Source organism: Mytilus californianus, unplaced genomic scaffold, assembly GCF_021869535.1.
Source record: "Mytilus californianus isolate M0D057914Y unplaced genomic scaffold, xbMytCali1.0.p SCAF_5, whole genome shotgun sequence".
Lineage (NCBI taxonomy): Eukaryota > Metazoa > Mollusca > Bivalvia > Mytilida > Mytilidae > Mytilus > Mytilus californianus.
The window spans coordinates 24619586-24646259 of record NW_026262701.1 but is presented as its reverse complement, the minus strand read 5'-3'; the positions used below and the strand labels follow the sequence as shown (position 1 = coordinate 24646259).

Genomic DNA, 26674 nt, shown 5'->3' with positions numbered 1-26674 from the left:
TTTACTGTTGGTACCATAACCCCCAAAATCAATCCCCACCTTCCTTTTGTGGTATTGAAACTTATAGTAAAATTTTATAGAGATCCATTCACTTAAACTAAAGTTAGAGTGCGAAAACCAATGTGTCTTCGGACGACGACGCCAACGTCATACCAATATACGACCGCAAATTTTTTTTGCAGTTGTATAAAAAATACAAAAATCTCTCTGATAAACATTAAAACTATTTTATTGCACAACTTTAACATGATATTACTTTGTGTACAGGATAATAACTTAGTAAACAACCTCAGACAATGTCATCATAATAAAAATCTATAACAATCAACATTTATCAAAAATTAAATAAACAATTTATACTTTAAAAACTTCCAAGGAGCCTGTATAGCTTATATCACATGGTATCAGTTAATAATCTTGACTAATCTTCATGTAAGATTTTAAAGAGCATGGCAGGGCTTTTGAAGCTGAAAACCATTCTGAAACTCAATTCAAAAATATTTAAGCAGGAGTTTCAAATACCTGGTCTAATCTGGTTAGTATGAGTGTATTCAATGAATAACACAACATTTTGTGTTAAATCAAATGTTATTTACAACAATTCACCATGAAATTGGCTGGGGATCCCCATGTACAGCTAGTCTTTAGTGGGAAGCATTTTCCCAATAAATTGCCGAAAACTTATTATTTAAATGTAATATTTTGATTCAAATTAATGCAAAAAATATTTTTCCGAAACCATTTCAGCAAATAATTAGATAGGGTTTTTCCTAATCCAGCCAAACCTTTGATAAGGCCAAGTTGCTTTATCAAAATTGTCTAAATGAAACATTCACAGTTTAGTCTGTCCACTGGAACGAAATAATTATATTATCTATAATAATTACTCATTTCACAAATAAATTAAAAAAAATTTCAGGTTAATGTTTTCTAAGATTGCTGAAAAATGAATAGCAGGCTGTTTCCTGATTGTAACTAGGTGGAAAGGAGGTAAACAAAACACAACTCATACTTGTCTAACTGTTATCGTAATGAAATAGCCATTATCATATTGAAAGTACGTCAACCAATATAAAACTCAGAATGACACGACTAATAATAGTACAAAGTTATAAATCAAATATCAGCTACATATCTGCTAAGATGACTGAAAATAAAACAGAAAGCTGTTACAACTAAAAACGGAACAAAATCTCTGCTACAACTGAAAACAGAACAGAAAGAGGTATGACTGAAAATGGAATAGAATTCTATGTAAACTGAAAATTTATCAGAAAGCTGTTTTGACTGAAAAAAATGTTATTTTATTGAAATTTGTTAATTTTAAGGATTGTAATTAGGTCAAAATCAGATAATGTTTGATTTCAATTGGCCAAGGGATTTCAGATTAGAATTTGAAGATGGTTTTAAAAATGTAGACAGACAAGAAAAGTGACAACAGACTATGGATGCTTAGTAATGGCAATTATAGCTAATTTTGACACTGGGCTTTTGTCCAGATGAGTCAAAAACATTTCACTAACACAAAAACAATGGTTACACTTAATAATATCCTAGTAGCATTTTAAGACAGATCATTTTTATCACAAGTAAATTTGATTGACAAAAAACTTTATCAATGTAAAATAAAATATAAATAGCTATTTGTTAAAAAAAGTACATGAACTTAAAATGAGGTACAAAAATACTAATCTAAAATAACTATGTCGTATATATATACTTTGTCTAAAATATAGATCACCACAAACTTTTCTTCTTACCTCAACAGGATTTCAACCTATGCTTCTGTGACATGATATTAAACACCGCCTGCATTGTGTCCAGCAACCTTAACCACTCAGCTTACTATGATATTTAAAAATAAAGCTTTTTTTAGAAGAGTAATGCCTTCCTCATCGGCTTTATCTAGGTTTGTAACACAGTACATGTATTGCGGCAAGTAGATCGATGACCTTGCACTTCATCTTTTTTGTGAGTCGTAAAGGATAATATAGTTACTATGCAGTTTACATCAATAAAGAATGTAAGCCCCCTTTGATTGGAAAATAAAATTGTCAAAACAAGAATGTGTCCATAGTACACGGATGCCCCACGCTCACTATCATTTTCTATGTTCAGTGGACAGTGAAATTGGGGTCAAAACTCTAATTTGGCATTAAAATCAGAAAGATCATATCATACGGAACATGTGTACTAAGTTTCAAGTTGATTGGACTTCAACTTCATCAAATACTACCTTGACCAAAAACTTTAACCTGAAGCGGGACACCCCACTCGCACTATCATTTTCTATGTTCAGTGGACGGTGAAATTTGGGTCAAAACTCTAATTTGGCATTAAAATTAGAAAGATCATATTATAGGGAACATGTGTACTAAGTTTCAAGTTGATCAGACTTCAACTTCATCAAAAACTACAAAAACATTAACCTGAAGCGGGACAGACGGACGAACGGATGAACAAACGAACAGACCGAAAAACATAATGCCCCTAGGTGGGGCATAAAAATTTACCTTGTTATACTGGCAGCTATATTTACCATTACAAACAATTATGCCCCCTTTTCATCGTAACCCCTGATCTGCTCCCAGTCCCTGAAAGCTCAATAAAACTTAATACCTAATCATAATATGCATATGAATCAACAGTTTACAGAACAAGCTTTTGCATCCATATTTAAATTTGATTTAATAACAATACTGACCATCTATTGTAAATACTCATAACATAAAAAAAAATATATAAATTCTACTCAAATAATACTATCTTATATCAATGTATATATCACACTCTAGCCTTTTTCAAACGAGTACATGAGCTACCAACACACTCAATAATAAATATATCAATGTTTTTAATCACTAACAACAATGTTGGAAATAACAATCACTATAATATATAATTGAAAGATTTGGTTTTTTCAACTTTAACTGTTGAACACACAGGATGTGGTATAAGGTCAATGCTGATAAAAATGGTGTCCAGTTGTTCAAAACATGTAATGATATCAAAATTGCATATTTGTCCTCATCATGTCATGAATATATTGTGCCATATACAGTTAACAAACAACATATCATTCATTTATGATAGTCTTTATTTTGTTCATAATAGCGTTTGATGCAAATAGATTCTACCACTGCATTAAGTGAGATACATATTTTTTTGGCATACTTGAGCAAAATTTATGACAGTTTTCTGAAAAATTAACAGTGGCACCACCCCTCATCCACAACTATTTTTTTTAAATTTTTGTTATATATCATATTCTTTACTTTTCAACCAAAATGTCAATGGGTGAGGGGTGTAGCCACATATAAAATGATGAAAATAGTTCGAAAAAGGTGACAAATTTCTAGAAAATGGACTAAAATGAAATCTATTCCTATTGTAAGCTAATGTATTTATAATATATGAAGCAGACATTATTTTTCTTATTATACTTTCAAAAGTATTACATTTAGCAATACATACACATTTGATTTACTCAAACAATTGAAGTTTGAAAATTCCACATTTGCAGGGTCGTTTATTAGCTCAACTCATTTTCAAATTCTAAATATTTTTAATTTATATGTTGAGAGTTGAGAAATATTGTATTGTATGAGATATGGTCGTCGAATGGGTTCCTTTGATGATATTTAGACATTAAGTAGATCAACTTCAATAATCTGCAAAAAGGTAAGTTTTTTTTTTGTGTGACATCATCAGGCATGGCCAACTTTTTAGTGACATAACAATAGCTAATTCAGAGGAAAGCAAGAAAATGGGACTTAATAATTGAATTTTGACCAACGAAGTACTGAGATCAATGAACCACGCATTGATTATAAAAAAGGGGAAAGTATAAACGGGCTCAGAATGAGAGAAAAACTTACACATTATTTTATTATGTATTTTTTATTTGGATGATTGGCTGACTGATTATGAGTTTCTTTTTAATTTTATCTGGTTAAAAATTTATAAATATATAAAAACTTTTCAACAGTCATTAGTTAATCTGTAGACTAACGACAGCAAAACAGGAGAATAATTTATAAAATATATAATTACACACAATACATATATATAATAAAGTACATAAATCAAGATATTTGCATCTTTTTTACCTTTTGAATAAAAATAGACAATTCAGACAGCACAATATATTAGCACAACTTGCACCTTTTTCTTGTTGGGATATTTTGGTATATATAGATTGAAGGCATAAGTCAAATTCTGAATTCAGGCACACCTCAATAGGGTCATGACAGGCATACACCCATTACCAGAAATGGGGCAATATAAACTGAAACTTGCCTTTTTGAGCACTTAATATCATTAAGCATTTTTATGTAAGAGCTCAGTTTCCAGTGGCACCTTCAGATTATATGTGTAAACGTTGTGATATATACAGTGTTGGACTTTGTACTTTTGTGGGTTCTGACTCTAACTGACTTACATTAAAAGATTAAGAATGAAATTTCTAAATCAGTGTCTCCAAGACAAAATTATTTTTTTTTGTAATTTCTCAAGAATTTTATTTGTAAAGTTTAAAAAAATTAAAATAAACAAAATCTAAATGGCATAAGTTTTGGGCTCATTAAATCTTATTACGACACCTTAAATATATAGTCTTACAGACATATCAGACAAAAGTTAGGACAAATTTAGCATTCATTAAATTTTAGTCCTGTAAATTAATTCTCCATATATCCACACCAAAATTAAGTAAAATATCTACAAAGTAACATAGAACAGAGTATAGGACTTAATATTTCATATCAGTAGAGGTCAAATACTTTTGACTTGCTTTAGTTGCTATGAACATTCTGATTAATATGGTTTTGTAATACTTCACACTGGTAATTGTAGAGATAACTGCATTTCATTGTATGTTCTTGTATGCAACTTTATTCTTTTTCACTGATTAAGATTAAAAAGAGGAGATTTGAAAAAGAAAAAGGTTAAACCAATTTAATAATGTTCATGTGCCCATCTGAATGGAATCTCTTCAGTGATTGTATATCATTGACAATTATATGTTGACTTCTAAATGTTTTTTTGTGTCATTAGGTTGCTGTCTAAAAGAGTTTTAAAACCCAACATTGCATCTAATTCATACAAAAATGTACAACTTTCATGAAATTTTCTGGATCAGAGGAATATTATAAATTACATCAAAAGTATGCCAATTGAAACATACCACAAATAATTAGACAAACAGATGTCAAACAGCAAAATTATAAAGTTCCTAGGAACTCATTGATATTTGTTTATATTAATCCCCTGGTATCTTCTTACTTTTTTCTACTCACCATAATTTAGCATAAAATATGTTAACATTCTGAAAAACGTCAGGACAACTATTATAAATACATTTCAGAATAACAAACATAGTTAAAACCCTAGCCACACACTGAGGCATGAAATCTGCCTTTTATCTTTACTGTTTTGGTGGGGCTGAAGGATATGGACTTTCTGTATACGGTGGGGGATCTACTAAATGATATCCTGGGTGATAGTTTGGTTGAGAAGGATATCCGGGTGGTGGTTGGTAGCTTGGTTGTGGCAGCTTCTCCGGCAGTGGCACATAGCCTGGTTGAGGATTCCCTGGCAGTGGCACATATCCTGGTTGAGGATGTCCTATGTGATCAGTATATACAGGTTGTGGTGGGTATCCAGACTGTGGGTGATATCCTGGTTGTTGTTGTGGATAGCTTGCTGGTTGGTGTTGATATACTGCTGGTGGTTGTTGATATCCAGGTTGTTGTCCATGAAATGGCTGAGAAACTGGTTGCGAAGTTAGTGGTATTTCTGACTGATTTCCCGATCTCTGTGAATTTCATAGAAAAAAAAGAATAAATTACACTTATTAAATACAAGTACACTACAGCTTAATTTGAACCCGCTAACAATGGTGAATATACTACACCTATCCCAACTTTACTTTCTTATCTGTGAGGAATATCAAGTTTTTCTTAATACAGATAATAATATCATAAAACATCAGTTTTGATTGATAGTATTTAGAAATAAGTGATGCATGATTTTTCTGGTGAGCTCAGAAAAGTAATAAAGACAAAGGAAATTGACATTGTAATAAAATTGCATTAAAGTATATATGTGGATGTTAATTTAGCAGAAGTCATATAAGCAGTTTTAAGCAATGTCCAGTTTAAGTTTAAATCATGATTTTGTTTTGAATATGCTTTTTATGAAGCAAGCAATAATATAGTGTTAGTAAATGGGTGTTTTCATATTAATCCTGTATTATGTTTAAGTACAGTCGTATTGGGTTGTGGTTATTTGTATTGGCTCGTGGCGAAGTCGAGGGCCAATACAGCTAATCGAGACCCAATACAACTGAATGAGGACATTATACATGATTAAGATGAAAACATCCATTTTATGACACCTTTATTAACCAATGACTTAAATTAACCACCAAAGCTGACTGAGGATAAACACGTTTTAGGAAGACTCATACAGGATCAATATGAACTATTTGGGTTAATAATCATTTTAATGCAAGGAATAATGGATAGCCCTAAAAATTAATAATGTGCCATGTCCGTTGACTTGAGTGACGAAGAAACAAGTATTTGAAATCCATTTGGTGCCGAGGATAGCTATCACAAACAGCCACTTTCAGGGCCACCAATATTTTACAGAAAGAGTCTGCGTTTGTTGTACATAGGCTTTTTAAGTCACAAAAATAAATCTCTTGCATAAGTATTTTGACAATTTGTTACTACAGTAAGGCACATAAAAGAGTTTCTTTTACAGGTATTTTCAATGGTTCGGGGGGCCCTTTGGTATAATTAAACAAATGTGGCCCATTCAAAGCGGTGCATATCCAAGATTATCGACCCTACAAATTTCTCTCACTTCGGACAGCACCCTTGGAGAAATAATCTTTTACGATTGACAATTCTAGATATTCACCCTTTCCACAGTCCATAATTGTATATATTCAAAGAATAAAATAGTATAGCATATGACAAATAACAATAACTCTAACATCAAACTTATTGAAATCTAATATTTCACGTAATACACATATCCATTTTCTGACACCTTTTTGAACCAAAACCCAGAAGTTGAAATCCTGTATTACGACCAGTACACATTCTGTATTAACTGTTTTTTCTGTATTAGACCTGTATTGACGACCAGTTCTCAAACACACAGAATTGTATTAACTGGACAATTTATAATGTATTTTTAGTCATTGGTTAATAACATTTTATATTTTCTGTTCTGTGTGTTATTTTGCTTGTTTTTTTTAATGTCATGCCCTCTAGATTGTCAAATCTCTGCATTACCTCGAGCTCTGAGTATAGAACATTCATCATCAACTTTTCCTCATTAAAAATTAACTGTGCACTAAAACAGTCACAAAATTACATAGGGTCGCTGTACTTTTATATAAAGATCACAAGGTTCACTAAAAATAAGAGCTTATAAAAGCATCACTTAGCAAACGAATGTTTGTTGAATTAACCAACATTATAAATGGAAATATATTTAATAGGTTTATTTCTAACTAATATATTGCACAAACTATAAGAAAAGACAAAATGCTGGAATTCTACAATTTTCAATTGAAAAAAAGCTTTAACATTTACTTAAAAACTATTTGATGAAATCTAAGAATTCATCCATGACTTTCCTTTCTGCATCATTAATTGAAAAAAAGTTTACAGTTGTTTTACTCAAAATTGAGTAAATTAAGAAACGTTCATAAAAATCCACCCCATTTTCAACAATTATTTAAAATTTACCCCAATTATTATTTGATATCTAAGAATTCATTTTTGCAGCATTTTTTTTACAAACTACTTGAATATGATCATTCTATTCAAATTTCAAGGATGTGTAAAAGATGAAAAAGTATATGGCTAATGTCTCCCTCACTGCTGTGAGGGGTGGGGGAGGGGATATTTCAATTGATCATGAAATACCTTGATGACAGCTCCTCTTTGTTTATGTCTTTTACAGATATAACATGTAGCAACAATTATACATATGATTACTACCACTGCACCAACAGCATAGTAATCCATGTCTGTATTGGTTATAAGTTCATCACTGTAGTCCCCACACTGACTGTAACCATCATTTTGGAAAGATTTAGATATACACTGTCCTTGTTGACATTGGAACTCTTCTGTCCCATTACAAAGACCTAAATGGATCATAAAATATTATTGAATAGAGATCAAAAACAAGTTTTCAGTGCAATAAGTTCTATTATTAATACTTTTAATAATGTTAATTTGTTTTTTAAAATGAATATATCAATTGAATACACCATTAGAAATTGCAGTTTTAAACATTTCTAGAAATATAAAACTTATTCTCTTATCCTAAAAGTTAAATATACAAAGCCATAAATCCTGGAGGGCTTATTAAGTATGGAAATAAAATAAATTCTCTCATCCATATAATATGTGTTGATAAGAATTTGGCTATTCTCTCAGCCACAACAAGAGGAAGTATTTTAAGAGAGCAGATATTCTAATATTATTAGGGCTATTCCATTAAAATGTATGTGGGAGGGTAGGAAGGGAAGTTTAATTATTGAATGTGGGTCATGGGTCTTTTTTCAGTATGCTTCTATTACCATTATGCAAAATTATCTAAGAAATGGTTGTTGGTTGTAGGGATATTTTGAAAGTCCCTTCCTACCCTCCCATATACATTTTAATGGAATAGCCCTTATGAAATGCATGCAGATCTAGAATCCCCTTTTTGCAAAAAAATGCCTTTTCTTGCAATTTTTTTCTCTCCGAAAAATGCCTTTTTCTAATTCTCAGTGTCATTCTAATATTTTGATATTGTAAAATAAATCCATTAGAACATTGGTTCTGATTTTACCAATTGGTGATCAAAATTTGTTGTAGGTTCTGACTGACCATATTGCATATTTCAGCTTTTTCTGCTTTATTGAAACACTTTAATGACAAAAGTCATGGTTGATATTCATTTGATCATCCAATTTTTTTTTAAATATACATCCCTTAAATAGCTCACAGAAATTACCCATTACATTACATTTAAGATAAAATTCACACACCTAATTAAATGGGCATTTAAAAAGTCGGAATGCGAATACATATGTTCAAACTCTTTTAGGTCATTTTTTAGTAGCAACAAACAAAAGAACTAAGTCAATTGGACATGCATTGATACTATATCTGCCCTTGAATTTTTACTTGATAACATTTTTGTTCGCTTTGGAGATTCCGTATATCGTCAAGTTATCGGAATTCCAAAGGGCACTAACTGTGCACCACTTATTGCGGACCTGTTTTTGTATTGTTATGAGTTATTATTTATGACTAAAATCAGCAAAGACCCATCGAAACAACATCTGATACAAAAATTTAACAATACTTTTAGATATTTGGATGATATATTGGCTCTCAATAATGACGACTTCAGTATGTATACTAAAAAAATTTATCCTGTTGATCTTACTTTAAATAAAGCTAATACTAACAATGACCACTGTCCTTTCCTCGATCTTGATATCTATATCATTAACGGGAAGCTTAATACAAAAATTTATAATAAAAGAGATGATTTTTCATTTCCTATCGTTAATTATCCATTTTTAGATGGTGACGTTCCCTTGTGGCCATCTTATGGTGTTTATATATCTCAACTTGTACGATTCGCTTGTGTATGTAACAATGTATTAGATTTTAGCGAGAGAAATTTATGTATTACTGAAAAATTATTACACCAGGGTTTTCGATATCATAAACTAGTCAAAACATTTACTAAATTTTATCATCGGTATAAGGACATCATTCGTAAATATAACTCAACATGCAGACATCTTATACGTTTGGGTATTTCACATCCAATCTTTTATGGTAATATTCTTTACAAAGCACAAAAATGTCAGTATTCACCTCAAAAGCTAACAAAATCTTTAAACAGACTTATTAAGAAGGGATATAGTTACGATACTGTTGTCAGGTCATTAAAGATTGCATATTTTGGCTTTAATATTGATTCACTTATAGGGTCTTTGCATCGGATTAAACATATTTATTCTAAAACCAGTTGTTGGCATGACACGGGTTATGTTCTTCTCATATATTTTATGACGGTATAATACTAAACCCCTAACAGGAGGGATTGTGCCTGATATTCATATGATGAAGACATAATCTTTCAATCAGTTTAATTGAGGTCAGGAGCTGGCATGTCAGTAACTGCTAGTAGTCTGTTGTTATTTATGTATTATTGTCATTTTGTTTATTTTCTTTTGTTTCCTATTCTGACATCGGACTCTGAATTCTCTTGAACTGAGTTTTACTGTGCGTACTGTTGTGCGTTTGTTTTTTCTACATTGGCTAGAGGTATAGGGGGAGGGCTGAGATCTCAAAAAACATGTTTAACCCCGCCGCATTTTTGCGCCTGTCCCAAGTCAGGAGCCTCTGGCCTTTGTTAGTCATGTATCATTTTTAATTTTAGTTTCTTGTCTATAATTTGGAGTTTAGTATGACGTCCATTATCACTGAACTAGTATACATATTTGTTTGGGGCCAGCTGAAGGACACCTCCGGGTGCGGGAGTTTCTCGCTGCATTGAAGACCAATTGGTGGCCTTCAGCTGTTGTCTGCTCTATGGTCGGGTTGTTGTCTCTTTGACACATTCCCCATTTCCATTCTCAATTTTATACTATACATATATAATTAGGTACACCAAAGCTGTTACAAATCTTATATTAACCTCTAATGATTTTTCCTGCAGTGATAATGATGTTTTACAAAAGAAGATTCCCTATGCTTTTAGGCAATGAGAAAACAGAAAATTTATAGTTGTACATATGTATAATAAAAGTATATTTTATACTTTCAGGTATACAATAGATCAAATATCTGGCAAATAGAAGTACAAATATTGTAAATATGAAAAACTTCAATAACTTGACTTAAAAGTGTATTTCTAAATTTGAGTTTGATGGATTGGTTCCAATTCAATTTTCATATCTAAAATTGTTGTATGGAACAATCACAACAAATTGTTATTTTGTATTATAAATGCACATGTATACCTGTATGAAATGAAGTAAACAAAAGTACAAATCCTCTATCTTGTCTTCTATAGTCACTGGTGAACCTAAGAGTCAGATATTGTCCACTAGTGTAATAAGCTGTCTTTGGCTCATAGTCACCACATATCTTTAAATCAGAACCTATACAAATACAGGTATATCTATTATCAAAATAACCTTTTACCTTTACCATGAATATATTGAATCTTATATACTATTTCTTATAAAAGGTAAAATATAAGTCTGGTTGTACATACAATAAATATATAACATTTTGTGCTAGGATTATGGATTAAGATAAAAAATCAACAAGTTTTGTGGAAACATTAATAGATAGTTTTTAGATTATAATAACTACATTTATTAAATATTTATAAAGGCAGCTTTTCAAATGCATTTTCTGGTTTCATGAAATAAACATATTGTTATCAATTTTGATTAGTCAAGCAATTTCCAACTCACAATATGTTCTTATGTTGTGCTGTTACACCACTGTCCCAGGTTGGGGGTAGTGTTGGGTACCCACAAACATCTTTATTTTACCCTACCACATACTATATTTGTCTGTTATAAGCCTGTGATTTAATGATTGTCGTTGGTTGCTGTACATAACTGTCATATTTGTTTTCAGTTTATTGTTTTCTCATAAATCAGTCAGTTTGAATTGTTTTACATTTTGTCTTGTCAGGACCTCTTTCCTTTACTTGTAGTGTGTGTAGGGATTTGTGATATATGCATTTATACACCATATCCCTTTTTGTATGATGAAACACAATTTATGAAACAGATAATAAAAAAACCATTCAGCTATCATTATCAATATTATTTCTTTTACTGGCTGATTATATGGGAGGTGATCCGATTTAAACAATTTAAATTACACCCCATCCCCCCTCTCTCCAGTCCTAGTATCATGTCAGGAATATCATCAGTGTTTATCATTGTATTTTTATAGCACTTTCCAGAATCAAGAATTTTACTTTATATAATAAAGTTGGAAATGTTTGTAAATAAAAGTAGCACATTGTTTTCTACTTACTTCTCACTTTTGTTAGATGTATTATGACAACAAATATCTGAATCACCATTGTTAGATATACAATGACAACAAATACCTGGAACACTATCATGACTATTGTATGTATTGTTAGATGTATAATGGCAACACATACATTGTACTTCATTTGTACCTGGAACACTTTTGTTAGATGTATGATAACACATACCTGGAGCACTATTGTTAGATGTATGATAACACATACCTTGAACACTATTGTTAGATGTAGTATGATAACACATACCTGGAACACTATTGTTAGATGTATGATAACACATACCTGGAGCACTATTGTTAGATGTATGATAACACATACCTGGAGCACTATTGTTAGATGTATGATAACACACACCTGGAACACTATTGTTAGATGAATGATAACACATACCTGGAACACTATTGTTAGATGTATGATAACACATACCTAGAACACTATTGTTAGATGTATGATAACACATACCTGGAACATTATTGTTAGATGTATGATAACACATACCTGGAACACTTTTGTTAGATGTATGATAACACATACCTGGAACACTTTTGTTAGATGTATGACAAATAAATGGGGAATGTGTCCATGGGACACAGATGATGCCCCTGCTTGCATATAGCATTATAAAGGAACATAACTCAAGAAAAGTAAAAGTGACGCTACCCAAATTTGTACTATAATTGTTACTTATTTGTGGTAATAAGCATTATGTATAAGTTTCATAACATTTGGTTGAGGCAAACTTAAGTTAGAGAACAGAAATGAAAAATTCAGCAATTTTTCCATTTGTAAAGGGCACAACTCTAGAACACTAAAAGTGACGCCACCAAAATTCACACTTGATCTGTGTTTTGAGGTAATCAGCAATGTGCATAAGTTTCGTAACGTTTGGTTCAGGCAAACTAAAGTTAGAGAACAGAAACGAAAAATTCAGCAATTTTTCCATTTGTACTAGAATGGTAAAAGACGCCACCAACATTCAAACTTGGTCTGTGTTTTGGGCAATAAGCATTGTGTATAAGTTTCAAAATATTTGGTTGAGGCAAACTAAAGTAAGAGAACCGGAAAAAAAATTCAGCAATTTTTCCATTTATAAAGGGGCATAACTCTAAAACGCTAAAAGTGACACCACCAAAATTCAAACTGGATCTGTGTTTTGTGGTAATAAGCCTTGTGTATAAGATTCATAACATTTGGTTAAGGCAAACTAAAGTTAGAGAACGGAAACAAAAAAATCAGCAATTTTTCCATTTGCAACTTTAGGGCATAACTCTAGAACAGTAAAAGTGATGCCACCCAAATTCAAACTTGATCTGTGTTTTATGGTAATAAGCATTGTGTATAAGTTTCATAGTATTCTGTTGAGGCAAACTAAAGTTAGAGAACAGAAACCAATTTTGGAATGTATGGACGAATGGACGTACAGACATGACAGAAAGACAAGGGTAAAACTTAATGCCCCCTCCGCTACAGCGGGGGCATAAAAATACCTGGAACACTTTTGTTAGATGTACAAAACAAATACCTGGAACACTATTGTTAGATGTAGTTGATCCATCAAATAATTCCAGATAATCTTCGCAAGTGTTTCCATATCTTCGCTTTTTCTCTTTCATATCAATTTCTGTAAAATATATCATGATTTGCTTGTCATCAGGAGCCTTAATTGTTAGCTGGCAGTTCATGCTTGGCTTATAGGTTAGAAAAATTGTTAGATCTAGGGTTCCTGTTTCAATATCATCATCTTGCATATTAATTTCTTCACCACATCTCTCATCCATGTAGTAATCTGGAATTATAAATATCACGAATATGAAAAAAGATTTTTAAATTTCAGTCTAATTCGATATAAATTTTATATCATCGTCTAAAATACTTAAATATGCCACTTGTTGATGCAAACTGTTTTAGCAAAAAAACCAGCATGACCAGGGATCTTTGATCCATAAAAAATAAATTCAAATATCCTAATTTCCTGTCTTGTATGACACAAAATCTGTTGATGAATCTTGCTTAAATAAATTTAAGACTTTATCTAAACTTCATATGGCCCCATGTGCACTGAAACATTTTTATTTTGTTTGATGGCAACATAAACACAATGATAAAGATAAGATCTAAGGATAACATTTTCAAATGAGACATTTTCATGATATTAAAGCTTATTGTAATAGCTTGAAGTGATAATATAGTATGAATAACACCTCCACGCAATGTAGATATAAAATATGTGTCTCTTATCATTGAGAAAACATATCTCTGTATATTTGTTTTTTGTTTATTTTTGTCTGTTTTTGTATTTGTATTTTGTAAATGTCAGCTGGTATCATTCCTGTTTTGGAATTTACACCAATAAAATAATTTGATTTGATTTGATATTATTTATGTCACATGTATACAATTGTAAGGGCATTCACATGAATTACATTGTGACATACATTGTAACTAACATAAAAAAAAATTGTAAGGGTTCCACAGAACCCAGTGTCTCGCCTACTTTTGCTGTTAGTCGCAGGCTCAACAAAAATGGGGAAATAATTATTAAAAATTTTCCTCTAGATACTATCTTTTGAATGTAAGAAGCTTCTGTTCAAGTTTGGTAAGAATCCAGGATGGTTTATGAATCTAATAAATGTTTTAAAAACTTTAACTGCAGACTGTATGTGACGTTAACTGGAAGAAAAACTAAGTCCATTTATAAGTAATATACGAAAAAACAGGAATTTTTTTTACAAAATTTCCTTCTAGATACTAGCTTTTGATCATAAACAAGCTTCTGTCCAAGTGTCATACAAATCCAGGATAGTTTAAGAAAGTTATTAAAGTTTTAAAAACTTTAACCAGAGTGAATGTAATGTTAACTGGCAGAAAAACTAATTAGATATAAGAAGATGTGGTATGAGTGCCAATGAGACAACTCTTCATCCAAGTCAAAATTTATAAAAGTAAACCATTATAGGTCACAGTACGGTCTTCAACACGGAGCCTTGGCTCACACCGAACAATAAGCTATAAAGGGCCCCAAAAATTACTAGTGTAAAACCATTCAAACGGGAAAACCAACGGTCTAATCTATATAAAAAAGTCCATTTATAAGTAAAATACGGATAAACAGGATTTTTTTTTAACAAAATTTACTTTTGAATACTATCTTTTGATCATAAACAACGCTTCTGTCCAAGTATGGTACAAATCCAGGATAGTTTAAGAAAGTTATTAAAATTTGAAAAAAAAAATTTCTTATTTTATCTTAGTGGCATGTCTCTTGTCTCTTGTATTTGATTTTTTTGCTGTTTTGATAATCAGATAATATTGCAACTTGAAAATTTTGTAATACAGTAACACTGGCCTACAGGCTACAGTCTACAGAAGGGGTGACATAAACCTTAATGTATAACTTTTTACATGTCCCACTCCAAAAGTTGCCTAGTTTGGGCCCTTTAGAAAGTCCTTGATTCGGATCAAGATAATAATGTGTCTGTTAAGAATTTTTTCAGTCATGGTTGGTAAAATGCTTTCAAAATAATTTTTTTGAAAACATGTGTGTTTTATATATACAGAGTTATTGAGTATAGAATAGAATAGAATAGAATATTTTATTTCCCAAATTACAGGGCCCATAAAGGGCATAAAATCAGATACAATTGATTTACATAATTGGTAACAACAACAATAATAAGTCACTTGAAAATATATATTTAGTATATTAGCATTGGTCAGAATCAGAGCCAAAAACCACATATATATTGTGAATAAAAGAATAAAATTACATTATATGCATTCATTCTCAAATCATTTACTTGACTTAGTGTCAATATGCATACCTGATCTCCTTAATTCAAAACAGTCACAAATATAACAGCCCAGTTATTCCATAAGAGTTAATTTTCTTGAGTCAAGAGCCATAAAAATTTAGAAGATTTATTTAAATTTTTAAAATTATAACAATTGTCAGATATGTATTGAAAAAAGTCTTCCCTTTGAGTATATATATAGCAAAAATATAGGTGATGCAATCTTTTGGTTATGAACTGTTGGCTGTAAACTTTGACCCTAAATTACATTTATAATATGATGATGATCCAATTACAAATGGTAGGAAAATCAACATCAGCTGCAGATACTGAATCGCCATCATAAAATACCGGAAATAATTATTGCAGAATATGATAATGCCATAACAGAAAATATCGTTCCTTTCCCCATACCCAATAGAATCCTCGACGTTCCGCATTTCTTCATAAATTAGATCCAGACTAAACAAAATCAAACTTTGAGGTTGCTACGATGTCGGTTTACATGCGAAGGGAATTTGCAAAAATGGCAAGTCTTAAACCAATCATTAATGAGTATTTTCCAAAACTGGCTGTGTTTGTGTAACAGTGGTTTGATTCCGCCAGTGTACTTTATCCGGAGGAATAAAATCCCCAGTGATTTTTATCCACCAACAAAAAATCACTAGGGTTTTCTATCCAGGTCCAGTGTAAAACATCCACCAGTCATTATAAGGTTCTAAAAAGGTTTTTTCGAAGGGGAAATATATATAAAATGTGGCTTAATAGTTTTTAGTGTATTTGAAAATTGCATAGTTGATTTATGTAAAAAGTGGAGAGTTTTCATCCAAGGAATGTTCACACTAGTGTTTTTGAATCAGGAATGATAACACTAGTGATTTTGTACCGGAATGATTGCACTAGTTATTTTATACCAGGCGGGATTAAGGTTCATCATAACAAATGGACAAATATGGCCGTATTTTCACATCAAAAACTACTCTGTGTACAGACTTACCTGTGCAGTTTGGAAAGTTTTAAGGTCTGGCATCCACTAGATATATAAAAGTTAAATGCATTTTGTGTTTCAGAAAGATAAAATCGTTTTTGGATTTTGATGGGCATTTTTTTTCCTTCCTGCAGAAGGTGTAAAAATAAACAAACACCTGAATTGCATTTGATACTGTCCACTCAGTTACTACCTTTAACTCACCTATAGATGTGTAGATATCTATTGTCCATGCCAATCAAGTACAATCAATACAATACAAACCAGTTGTTACCTGAGAGGGAGCATCTCAAAGTTGTATCCCAACTTAGTTTATTTTTACACCTTCTGCAGGAATGAAAAAAAATGCCCATTAAAATCCAAAAACGATTTTACCTTTCTGATATACAAAATACATTTAACTTTTATATATCTAGTGGATGCCAGGCCTTAAAACTTTCCAAACTGCTCAGGTAAGTCTGTACACAGTGTAGTTTTTGAGGTGAAAATACGGCCATATTTGTCCATTTGTTATGATGAACCTTAATTATACTAGTGCTTTAGATCCATTCATTGATGAAGTGATTAGTACTCATTTTGAACACGCCATAACACAATAATGCTTATTAACGAATGAGATTTAAATAATTTTTCTATGCAAATTTATAAAATCATATGCTTTTAAATTGTCACTAATTGTAATATTTCTATTTATTGAATTGCCGAAGTTTTTCTATGTATTTGCTTTTCGGTCGACTTGGAATCTTGGATATTAAATCTTATCCCCGGCTTAGTATATTTCTAGGATTTTGATTGGATAACGCACGTCGTTACAAAACCCATAGCCCCTGGGTGTTGCTAACCCATATACCTGGACGTTGCTATCCATTACCCCGGGGGACGTCACACGCGTTTTCCTTAGTTCCATGGTTGTTCCTTGTGAAATATAGAATTCTGTAGATTATTCATGATGTCTGTAATTAAATATTTAATCAACTAACGATGTTATCTTATTTTGTCGATCATTTGCACTCATTTTAGTAAATGCATCACTTGGCTGCCACATTGTCTATGAATGGGACTACTGACCTAGCTATGCAAATGACCCACGTTGACGTCACACTGTCTATGATGTAACTATCACAACATTGATTGCCAAATTCGACCCACTCCAGTTTCTCTGTCTCCGTATTAAAAACGTCTTATATTTGACTACCTGTAGGGTTCTACCAAAGGTAGTACCCTACACCCCGTAAAAGATATGTTAAATTCCCAAATTTCAATAAAAGATTTTTAGAAAATGAAAAAAAACGTTGCTTTCACGTTACATTTTGTGGTTGAATTTCTCTAAATAATCGCAAGATTTGGACTAAGACCGGGGATAAATTCGTTATCTACTTTCATATCCGTAGATATGGATATTTTAACACCCTTCAGTACCCTGTACACCCTTCGGCTTCGCCTCAGGGTGTACTTGGATACTTCAGGGTGTTAAAATATCCATATCTACAGATTTGAACGTACAATGTAGATAACTTATAATATCTTGTATGTCAATATCAAAGGATGCTTCTGTAATTGAAACTTTATGTAAGAACACATCTGCTCTTTAAATTTGGTTTGTATCATGTTCAATGTCCTGATCATTGATAAAGTATTTTGAGTTATAAAAATATCCTCCTCATCATCATCAATATTATTTACTAGATTGACTCAGATTAATTAAACTGTTTCCTTGAAAATCATTTTAATTTTAACCCATTTATTTATGTTTACAAACAATAATCCGGTCTAATATAAACAAAACAACGATATCAAGATCGACGCTTTCACACTATTTACATCCAATATTCTCTAGTGAAAAACAGTTACCCGGAATAAATACACGGCGGAATGAAAGTACGCTTACATTTACGCCACGTAATTTCTCTGTCAGAGTACAAACAAACATGGGCAACTGTAATTTGTAAAAGTTTTAAATATAAAAATAAGGAGATCTGGTATGATTGCCAATGAGACAACTATCCGCCAAAATTCAAATGAAGTGGATGTAAGCAATTATAGACAAGGCATTAGGTCGTTCCAGCCCCATACCGATCCGGTTATGGCTTTCTCCTAAAAAAATATTCTGATCCCCAATTTGATGAAAAAAAATATTGTGGTCTAGAAGTTGACAAAAAGAAATATTCTGAATCCAGATTTACCCCATATACATTATAGTGTTAAATTTTGAAAAAAAAATAAATTGATTGAAAGCGTCAGAAAACAAAAAAAAAATGTTTTTCTGACTCAGACAAAAAACCATAATCCCCCCCCCCCTCCCCCCCCTTGAAGTTAAATGGTTGCTCCCTCATATTGGAGAACATTCAGATGATTTATTTTAAATCGATTCGAAAAGGAGTATGATTTGTACTGTCACTTTTAAAGCAGCATAAGCATGTAAACATGAAGTTATTTTCCATGATAACTTGGAAAAATATTTACAATCTGATGGAACAATATAATTATGAAATCATCATGACATGCACAGACCTGCCAACTATCCCGATTTTTTGGCGTTATCATCCCGATTTTCATGCCTCAACCTGAATCCCAATATTGAATCTTAAAACAAGTCAAAATCCTAATTTTCACAAAATCTTCCTGAAAAAATTAATGGTTACTGTTTTCGAAGTTTTTCTGATCAATTTCTTTACCTGGAGACATATTCACGACAAGTTTACGACCCTACGCTAATCAACAGTCACAACAGATGTCATAATTTGTTGTTACAGGTAATCTGCCTATCTGATGGGTCATAACGATCCTCATAATTAATTAATTTGTAAACAGAATCGGTCAGTCGCAATCAATTTATCATTCGATCACAATTTGCAACGTTTACTGTAGTTTCATGACTAAATCGTAATTAACTGAAAGACAAAAACTGTAATGAACTCATAAGAAAACAGCGTTTATCTTGAAATCCGTTAAAATTTTTGAAATAGTGTTTCTGTCCAGTTCTTATTTATAATCGATGCCATTTTGTATTCACTTCTACTGTGCATAAGCCTCTGGTAAGAGCACCTCTGAACACAAAGAAAGATAACTAAAATTTTATCAATTTACTCATTGATACTGATAGACTAACTCAATATCTGTCTTCATCCTTCTAAACTTTAGGATATTTAGGTTTAGGTCTTTTGAGTCATGGTGCAAAGATAAGAAGGTCATTGGAGGGGAAAGGGGGGGGGGGGGGGTCTTCACGTTGTCTCCTTTATTTTTTTAGGCCATTTTTCTTCATTAAGTTGTTTTGCCAATTAATAAGTACAAGAATCATGCAAAAAAGAAATTATTAGCTCATCATCAGTTTACCTAAAGAAAAAAGAAGAGATATGCATTTGATATGAGACTATGTCAAGAGTAAAAACACTGCACACAGAAACACCGCAAAAATTGTAACCCTAAAAAATCTGGTCACGCACTAAATTCCCAATGGAGATTTTCAAAAGTTGGCAGGTCTGCATGCATGATGACATGTTTAAATCAAATCAATGTTTGTAATTGGTTTGTTTATTCAACAATTGTTTGAGGATCGTGAACCAAAGTAACACCAGTCGTAATCACTTAATTCAATCTGGTTATGATCACAGTTAATTGAAAAAATGTTAATTACTGCTGATTATTGTTGATGGTACTAATTTCTGTTATATATGTTTTTATTATAATTGTGCATACACAATAGTCTTGAAAGCTTATAATAAAACATAATCAACAATTGTTTATTGCCTATCAATAATTGTTTTTTATTGCATATTCATCCATATTCATTTAAGGATCAAGGAACAGTAAATGGGCTATATCCCAGATTTTGGTAAAATTTAGCTTGTTGGACAATAACTGAAAATCAAAGAATTGTGCATTTATCTCATTTAATGACTGAAATATTACTTATTGAATTCTTCAACTAAATATTTGTAAAGAAAGTACACAAAATCGACAAAAAATGGTCTTAAAATGTTAAAATCTTCAAATCTCCAATTTCAAATCCATAGATTATTCTAATTTTGAGGGTTTGTGGTATTTTTTCACTTAGAATACCACTTTGAATTATGTATACCGTAAATACGAAGTCAGTGACCATATTATTATTTTACATAATTAAAACTGAAATTTATTTATCAACAATATATAGCTTTTTAAGAAAAATCTATGGATTTGAAATTGGAGATTTTATGATTTTATGACAAATTTAAGAAAACATTTCGCCGTTTTATGTTCTTTCCATACAAATATTTACCTAATTTGATAGAATTCAATCAGTAATATTTTAGAAAAAGAAATAGATAAATGCATTATAATAGGCCTGTTTACGGGACATATTATGGTATACCGTTGACTGTCTGTCCGTCCGTCGTCAACATGTCGGACATTAACTCAAAAACACTTTACCCAATTTGCATAAAAGCTCCCTTTCGTTTTTCATAAATTTTAGATTTTAAGTTTCAGAGAAATGGGGTTTTATTCATTATAAAAGGGGGGGGGGGGGAGGGTTCCAGTTTTCGGACAATAACTAAAAAATGCTTTCTCCAATTTGCAAGAAACTTTGGTCAATTGTTTTTATCTATTGACATAAGCTCCCTTTCGATTTTTATAAATTTTTTGATTTTACGTTTTCGAGTTATGGGGTTTTATTCATTAGAAAAAGGGGGATTTTCCAGTTTTCAGACAATAACTAAAAAATGCTTTCAGCAGTTCTCATGAAACTTTGGTAAATTGTTTATATCTATTGATGTAAGCTGCCTTTTGATTTCTATAAATTTTAGATTTTATGTTTCCGAGTTATGGGGTTTTATTCATTAAAAAAAGGTGGATTTTCCAGTTTTTTGACAATACCTCTAAAGTGCTTTGAGCAGTTTTCATTAAACTTTCTTGGCTGGTTTATATCTATTAAGATAACCTCCCTTTATTTGTTTATAGTCTGACAACAGATTTACTAAGTATTGTGCAACAGCACAGTGTATTGCACAACAGCAAGAAATTTTTAATTGAATATAAATTCAATTTATATAACCAATTTCAAGTTCTTTGACTACATTTATTCAGAAACCTATAATATGTCATATATTTAATTACAATCCAAATTCAGACCTGTTTCAAGCTTGAACATTGTGTCCATTTTTGCCCAAACTGTTCAGGGTTGGATCTCTCCGGGCAATTTATTTTTGTCTCGCCTTAACGGAGTCAAAAAGCGAGAATAGGTATGCTGTTTCCGGCGTCGGCGGCGGCGTCAACAATGTATTAGTTTGTGATTAGGTCAGTTTATGGGGAACCACTAGTGGTAGGTCAATCATATTTGATATGCAGTTGTATAAGCATTGGAATATCTCATTTCCAAGGAGATTATTTGGCTCCTCCCCCTTAGTCATGGTCTATTGACTTTGAAAATTTTGCTTAGTTTACATGTATTAGTTTGTGATTAGGTCAGTTCAAGGGGAACCATTAGTGGTAGGCCAATGTTAATTGGTATTCAGTTGTATAAGTATTAGCACATCTCATTTCCATGGAGAATATTTGGCCCTGCCCCCTCAGTCATGGTCTATTGACTTTGAAACATTTGCTTAGTTTATATGTATTAGTTTGTGATTAGATCAATTTAAGATGAACTGCTAATGTTAAGTCAATGATATTTGGTATGCAAATTTATTTGCATTTGCAAGTCTTATTTCCATGGAGATTATAAAGCCCCACCCCCTCATCATGGTTCATTGACTTTGAAACTTTTACATAGTTTACAATGTTCACATTCAGACCAGGAAGGAGACTTTCCAAATTAAGGTCAGAATGGTGTTAGGTTCAATCGACAAACCTTCCTCTCTTCTTGCTACACGAAAGCAAAAATTTCAATATTGTCCCGATTAAATGTTAATTCTATTATTTAATTGCAAGATTCATAAGTTACAGTAACTTGTAATCCTACGTACAAAATTTTCTGCAAAAATTGTCATACAAGTAACCCATTGTGTTGTTGTTTATAAGAGGAATTAAAGTCAGATTCGATGGTGATCAACCTTACTTTTAGTTACTCTTGTTGTACATGTTAACAGATTATTTCCCCAAAAGCTTCCTGTAAAAAATTATTGGAGAAAAACTGAGAATTTCTAACCGTTACTGGTACTAGACCATTATGTTCGATAAAAGTTTAAAAGATTTTTTTCTTCAAATAAATTATTTGCATTGTTTAACTCTATATTTAAAAGGGTTAATATCTGAAGTAAACCTAGAAGTTCTGTCCAAAATCCTTCACGGCACCCATTGCCATTTCAATAATTCATTCTCCAATGAACCTCATATTAATTTAAAGCTTTAATTATAAACATATTTTACTGAAAGGTAGGTTAATGGAAGTTTAGGCTTAACTATTGGATGTAAAAAGATGCACTTTAATGACAAAAGATGCAGTCAAATTGTTTTTGATAGCTAGCAATATTTGAGGCTTGAAGACATTAATTTTATGGTCATCATTTACTTATTGTTTCAGGTAATAAAGTTTTTACGAAGTGGGAACAAAGAGGTGATACAATCTGGGAGGACAGAAGCACTAGAAGATATATTGACTGCTAATATCAAATACAGACTTGTGACGAAGAAAACCAGGTAACAAAATTCATCGTTACAGCTCGCATATATAAATATATCTATTATCTATTCATGATTATCAGACAAATTATTTTTGCAAAATTTCCTGTTGAGGAAACAACTTCTGGTTAGTTTAAACAATATTTATTCATATAAATCATCACATAATGATATAATACACTTGAAATAAATATCTAGGATTCAGAAACAAGAAAAGTTGCTTTTACAAATCTGTCTCCTAACTTCTGCATGTTCTGGTTAGGGATGAGACAATACATTAATCTACTGGTGGACAAGACTATTATCCCATGTCTGACTTGAAATCATTCTGGAACAGATTCTGATTTTACGCACTGCCTATTTTGAGAAATTTTATACTCTGTTTATATATCAATATGATTCTAAAGCGTCCACAAAAAACATCTGGTATTTACCTTTGATGCCAGAAGCTTACAAAGTAAAAAAAAAAGAATGAAAATAAAAATAAATAGGTGTTTCATTTTTCTTTAAATTACTTTCAAATATCCAAAGAATAAGCATTTTTTTATTCCTTTTAGACTCCAAGATCCACAGTTTTACATCAGTGTTTCCGATGTGAAGGAAACTATTCCAGGACTTGACCAGAAACTGTTTATAGACAACCAAGCTATTTCACAGGTATTAAACATTCAATGTTATAGAACACACTAAACTATATTGAAATAAAAAAATAATTGAGGAATATACAACAGAATTAACTTCCCAATAAATAAAACTTACATTATAATATCAACTCAAAGTATCCTACTTCCAGTTATGTACAGGAATCACATTATTACCGTATCAGGCTATGTGTAGTCCATATTTGTGTGTAATCTACACCCCATTTCATCCTCTCCCCCCAAATCTCATGAAAAAAGGTCAAGAGCCTACAGTACTGGGTAATATGCACCCATGTACCAATTGTATATTTTTGGTTAAAAAGCGTGTATAACACATGCCTGTATATGGTATATATATAAATTAATATTTTTATACGACCGCGGTCGTATATTGGTATGACGTTGGCATCGTCGTCGTCCAAAGACACATTGGTTTTCGCACTCTAACTTTAGTTTAAGTGAATGGATCTCTATGAAATTTTACCATAAGGTTCAATACCACAAATGGAAGGTTGGGATTGATTTTGGGGGTTATGATACCAACAGTTAAGGAAATAGGGGTCAAAAAGGGGCCAAAAATAAGCATTTTTGTAACTTCCAGACATAACTTGTGTGTTAGTGTATGGATATCTCTGACATTGTACCACAAGGTTCCATATCACACAGGGAATGCTGGGATTGATTTTGGGTGTAATTACCTCAAAATATTAGGAATTAGGGGCCAAAAACAAGCATTTTTCTAGTTTCATGACAATGACTTGTGTGTAAGTGTACGGATCTTTCTGAAATTGTACTACAAGGTTCCATATCACAAAGGGAAAGCTGGAATTGAGTTTGGGGGTAATTGCCCAAAACGTTTAGGAAGTAGGGCCAAAAAGGGGCCAAAAATAAGCATTTTTCTAGTTTCCAGACAATAACTTTGTTCAAGTGTATGGATCTCTCTGAAAATGTACCACAAGGTTCCATATCACACAGGGAATGCTGGGATTGAGTTTTGGGGTAATTGCTTTAAAGGTTTAGGAATTTGGGGCCAAAAAGGGGCCAAAAATAAGCATTTTTCTAGTTTCCAGACAATAACTTGTGTTCAAGTGTATGGATCTCTTTGAAATTGTACTGCAAGGTACCATACCACAAAGGGAAGGCTGGGATTGATTTTGGGGGTAATTGCTTCAAAATTGTAGGACTTAGGGGCCAAAAAGGGGGCAAAAAACAAGCATTTTTCTAGTTTCAGTACAATAACTTGTGTGTAAGTGTATGGATCTTTATGAAATTGTACTACAAGGTTCCATATCACAAAGGGAAAGCTGGGTTTGAGTTTGGGGGTAATTGCCCTAAATGTTTAGGAATTAGGGGCCAAAAAGGGGCCAAAAAACAAGCATTTTTCTAGTTTCCAGACAATAACTTGTGTTCAAGTGTATGGATCTCTCTGAAATTGTACTGCAGGTACCATACCACAAAGGGAAGGCTGGGATTGAGTTTGGGGTGATGAATCCTAAGGGGGTTCAAAAAATTTGGGTGGGGGATTTTTTTTTTTTTTAAATTTTCCATTTTAAATTGGTTATTTCTGATTTATATATAAAAGCAAATAATAATGATATGGTTTGAATAGGTAGATTAAAAATTTTTAAGTTCTTAGACCACATTCATTCTGTGTCAGAAACCTGTGCTGTGTCAAATATTTAATCACAATCCAAATTCAGTGGTGTATCAAGCTTGAATGTTGTGTCCATACTTGCCCCAACTGTTCAGGGTTCGACCTCTGCGGTCGTATCAAGCTGCGCCCAGAGGAGCATTTTATTGTTTATTGTCAACAATTAACTATAATTAATTATACGCACTGCACTCTTAATTTAAGTTATATATTTTGGAACTTTGGTGTTGAGGGCAGATCACCTTTAACATGTTTAAATTTATTAACTACTTTTCTATATATACCGGTAGCTAGTCTTGGGGGCAATTTAGAGCTTGGCATATTGTATAGACACCTCTCTGTCTATGAACCATGTGTTGACCTCTAGATTTTCTATGAACCATGTGTTGACCTCTAGATGTTATTTGATTGGTTAATTGTGTCATTGGATTATTGTCTCATTGAGGTATATCCCATATTTCCTTTTATTCATACAGTATATATGTAAATTAAAGTACCTTTCATTGTGTGATATGGAATGTACGTCATTATAGGCATATACAGATAAGAATATGTGGTATGATTGCCAATGAGACAACTCTCCTCCAGAGACCAAATGACATAGAAGTTAACAACTATAGGTCACTGTACGGCCTTCAACAATGACGAAAACTCATACTGCATAGTCAGCTTTAAATGGCCCTGAAATGACAAAAATGTAAAACAATTCAAACGAGAAAACTAACGGCTTGATTTATGTACAAAACAATGAACGAAAAAACAAATATGATATACAGCAACAAAAGACAAACACTGATTTACAGGCTCCTTGACTTGGGACAGGGAAATACAGAATGTGGGGGAGTTAAACACGATTGTGGGTGCCCAACCCTCCCCAAACCTTGGATAGTGGTGT

At 32.1% G+C, this 26674-nt stretch overlaps 2 protein-coding genes across 2 annotated transcripts in view; one reads left to right on the top strand and one right to left on the bottom strand.

Annotated features, from left to right (window-relative positions):
- Positions 1–211: 211 nt before the first annotated feature.
- Positions 212–16236, bottom strand: LOC127700807 (uncharacterized). Its single transcript, XM_052204478.1, has 5 exons — positions 16171–16236; positions 13634–13897; positions 11057–11197; positions 7947–8170; positions 212–5815 (listed from the first exon to the last, which is right to left on the bottom strand). The coding sequence occupies exons 1-5, from the start codon at positions 16217–16219 to the stop codon at positions 5426–5428; spliced, it is 1068 nt and encodes a 355-aa protein (XP_052060438.1). The 5' UTR covers positions 16220–16236; the 3' UTR covers positions 212–5425.
- Positions 16237–16282: 46 nt separating this feature from the next.
- LOC127700799 (probable arginine--tRNA ligase, mitochondrial) overlaps positions 16283–26674 on the top strand; it is a 31473-nt gene continuing 21081 nt past the window's right edge. Inside the window, exons 1-3 of the mRNA XM_052204453.1 lie at positions 16283–16431; positions 23390–23505; positions 24045–24144. Coding sequence (XP_052060413.1) covers positions 16396–16431; positions 23390–23505; positions 24045–24144 — 252 coding nt within the window. The 5' untranslated portion in view covers positions 16283–16395. The remainder of the gene's footprint in view (positions 16432–23389; positions 23506–24044; positions 24145–26674) is intronic.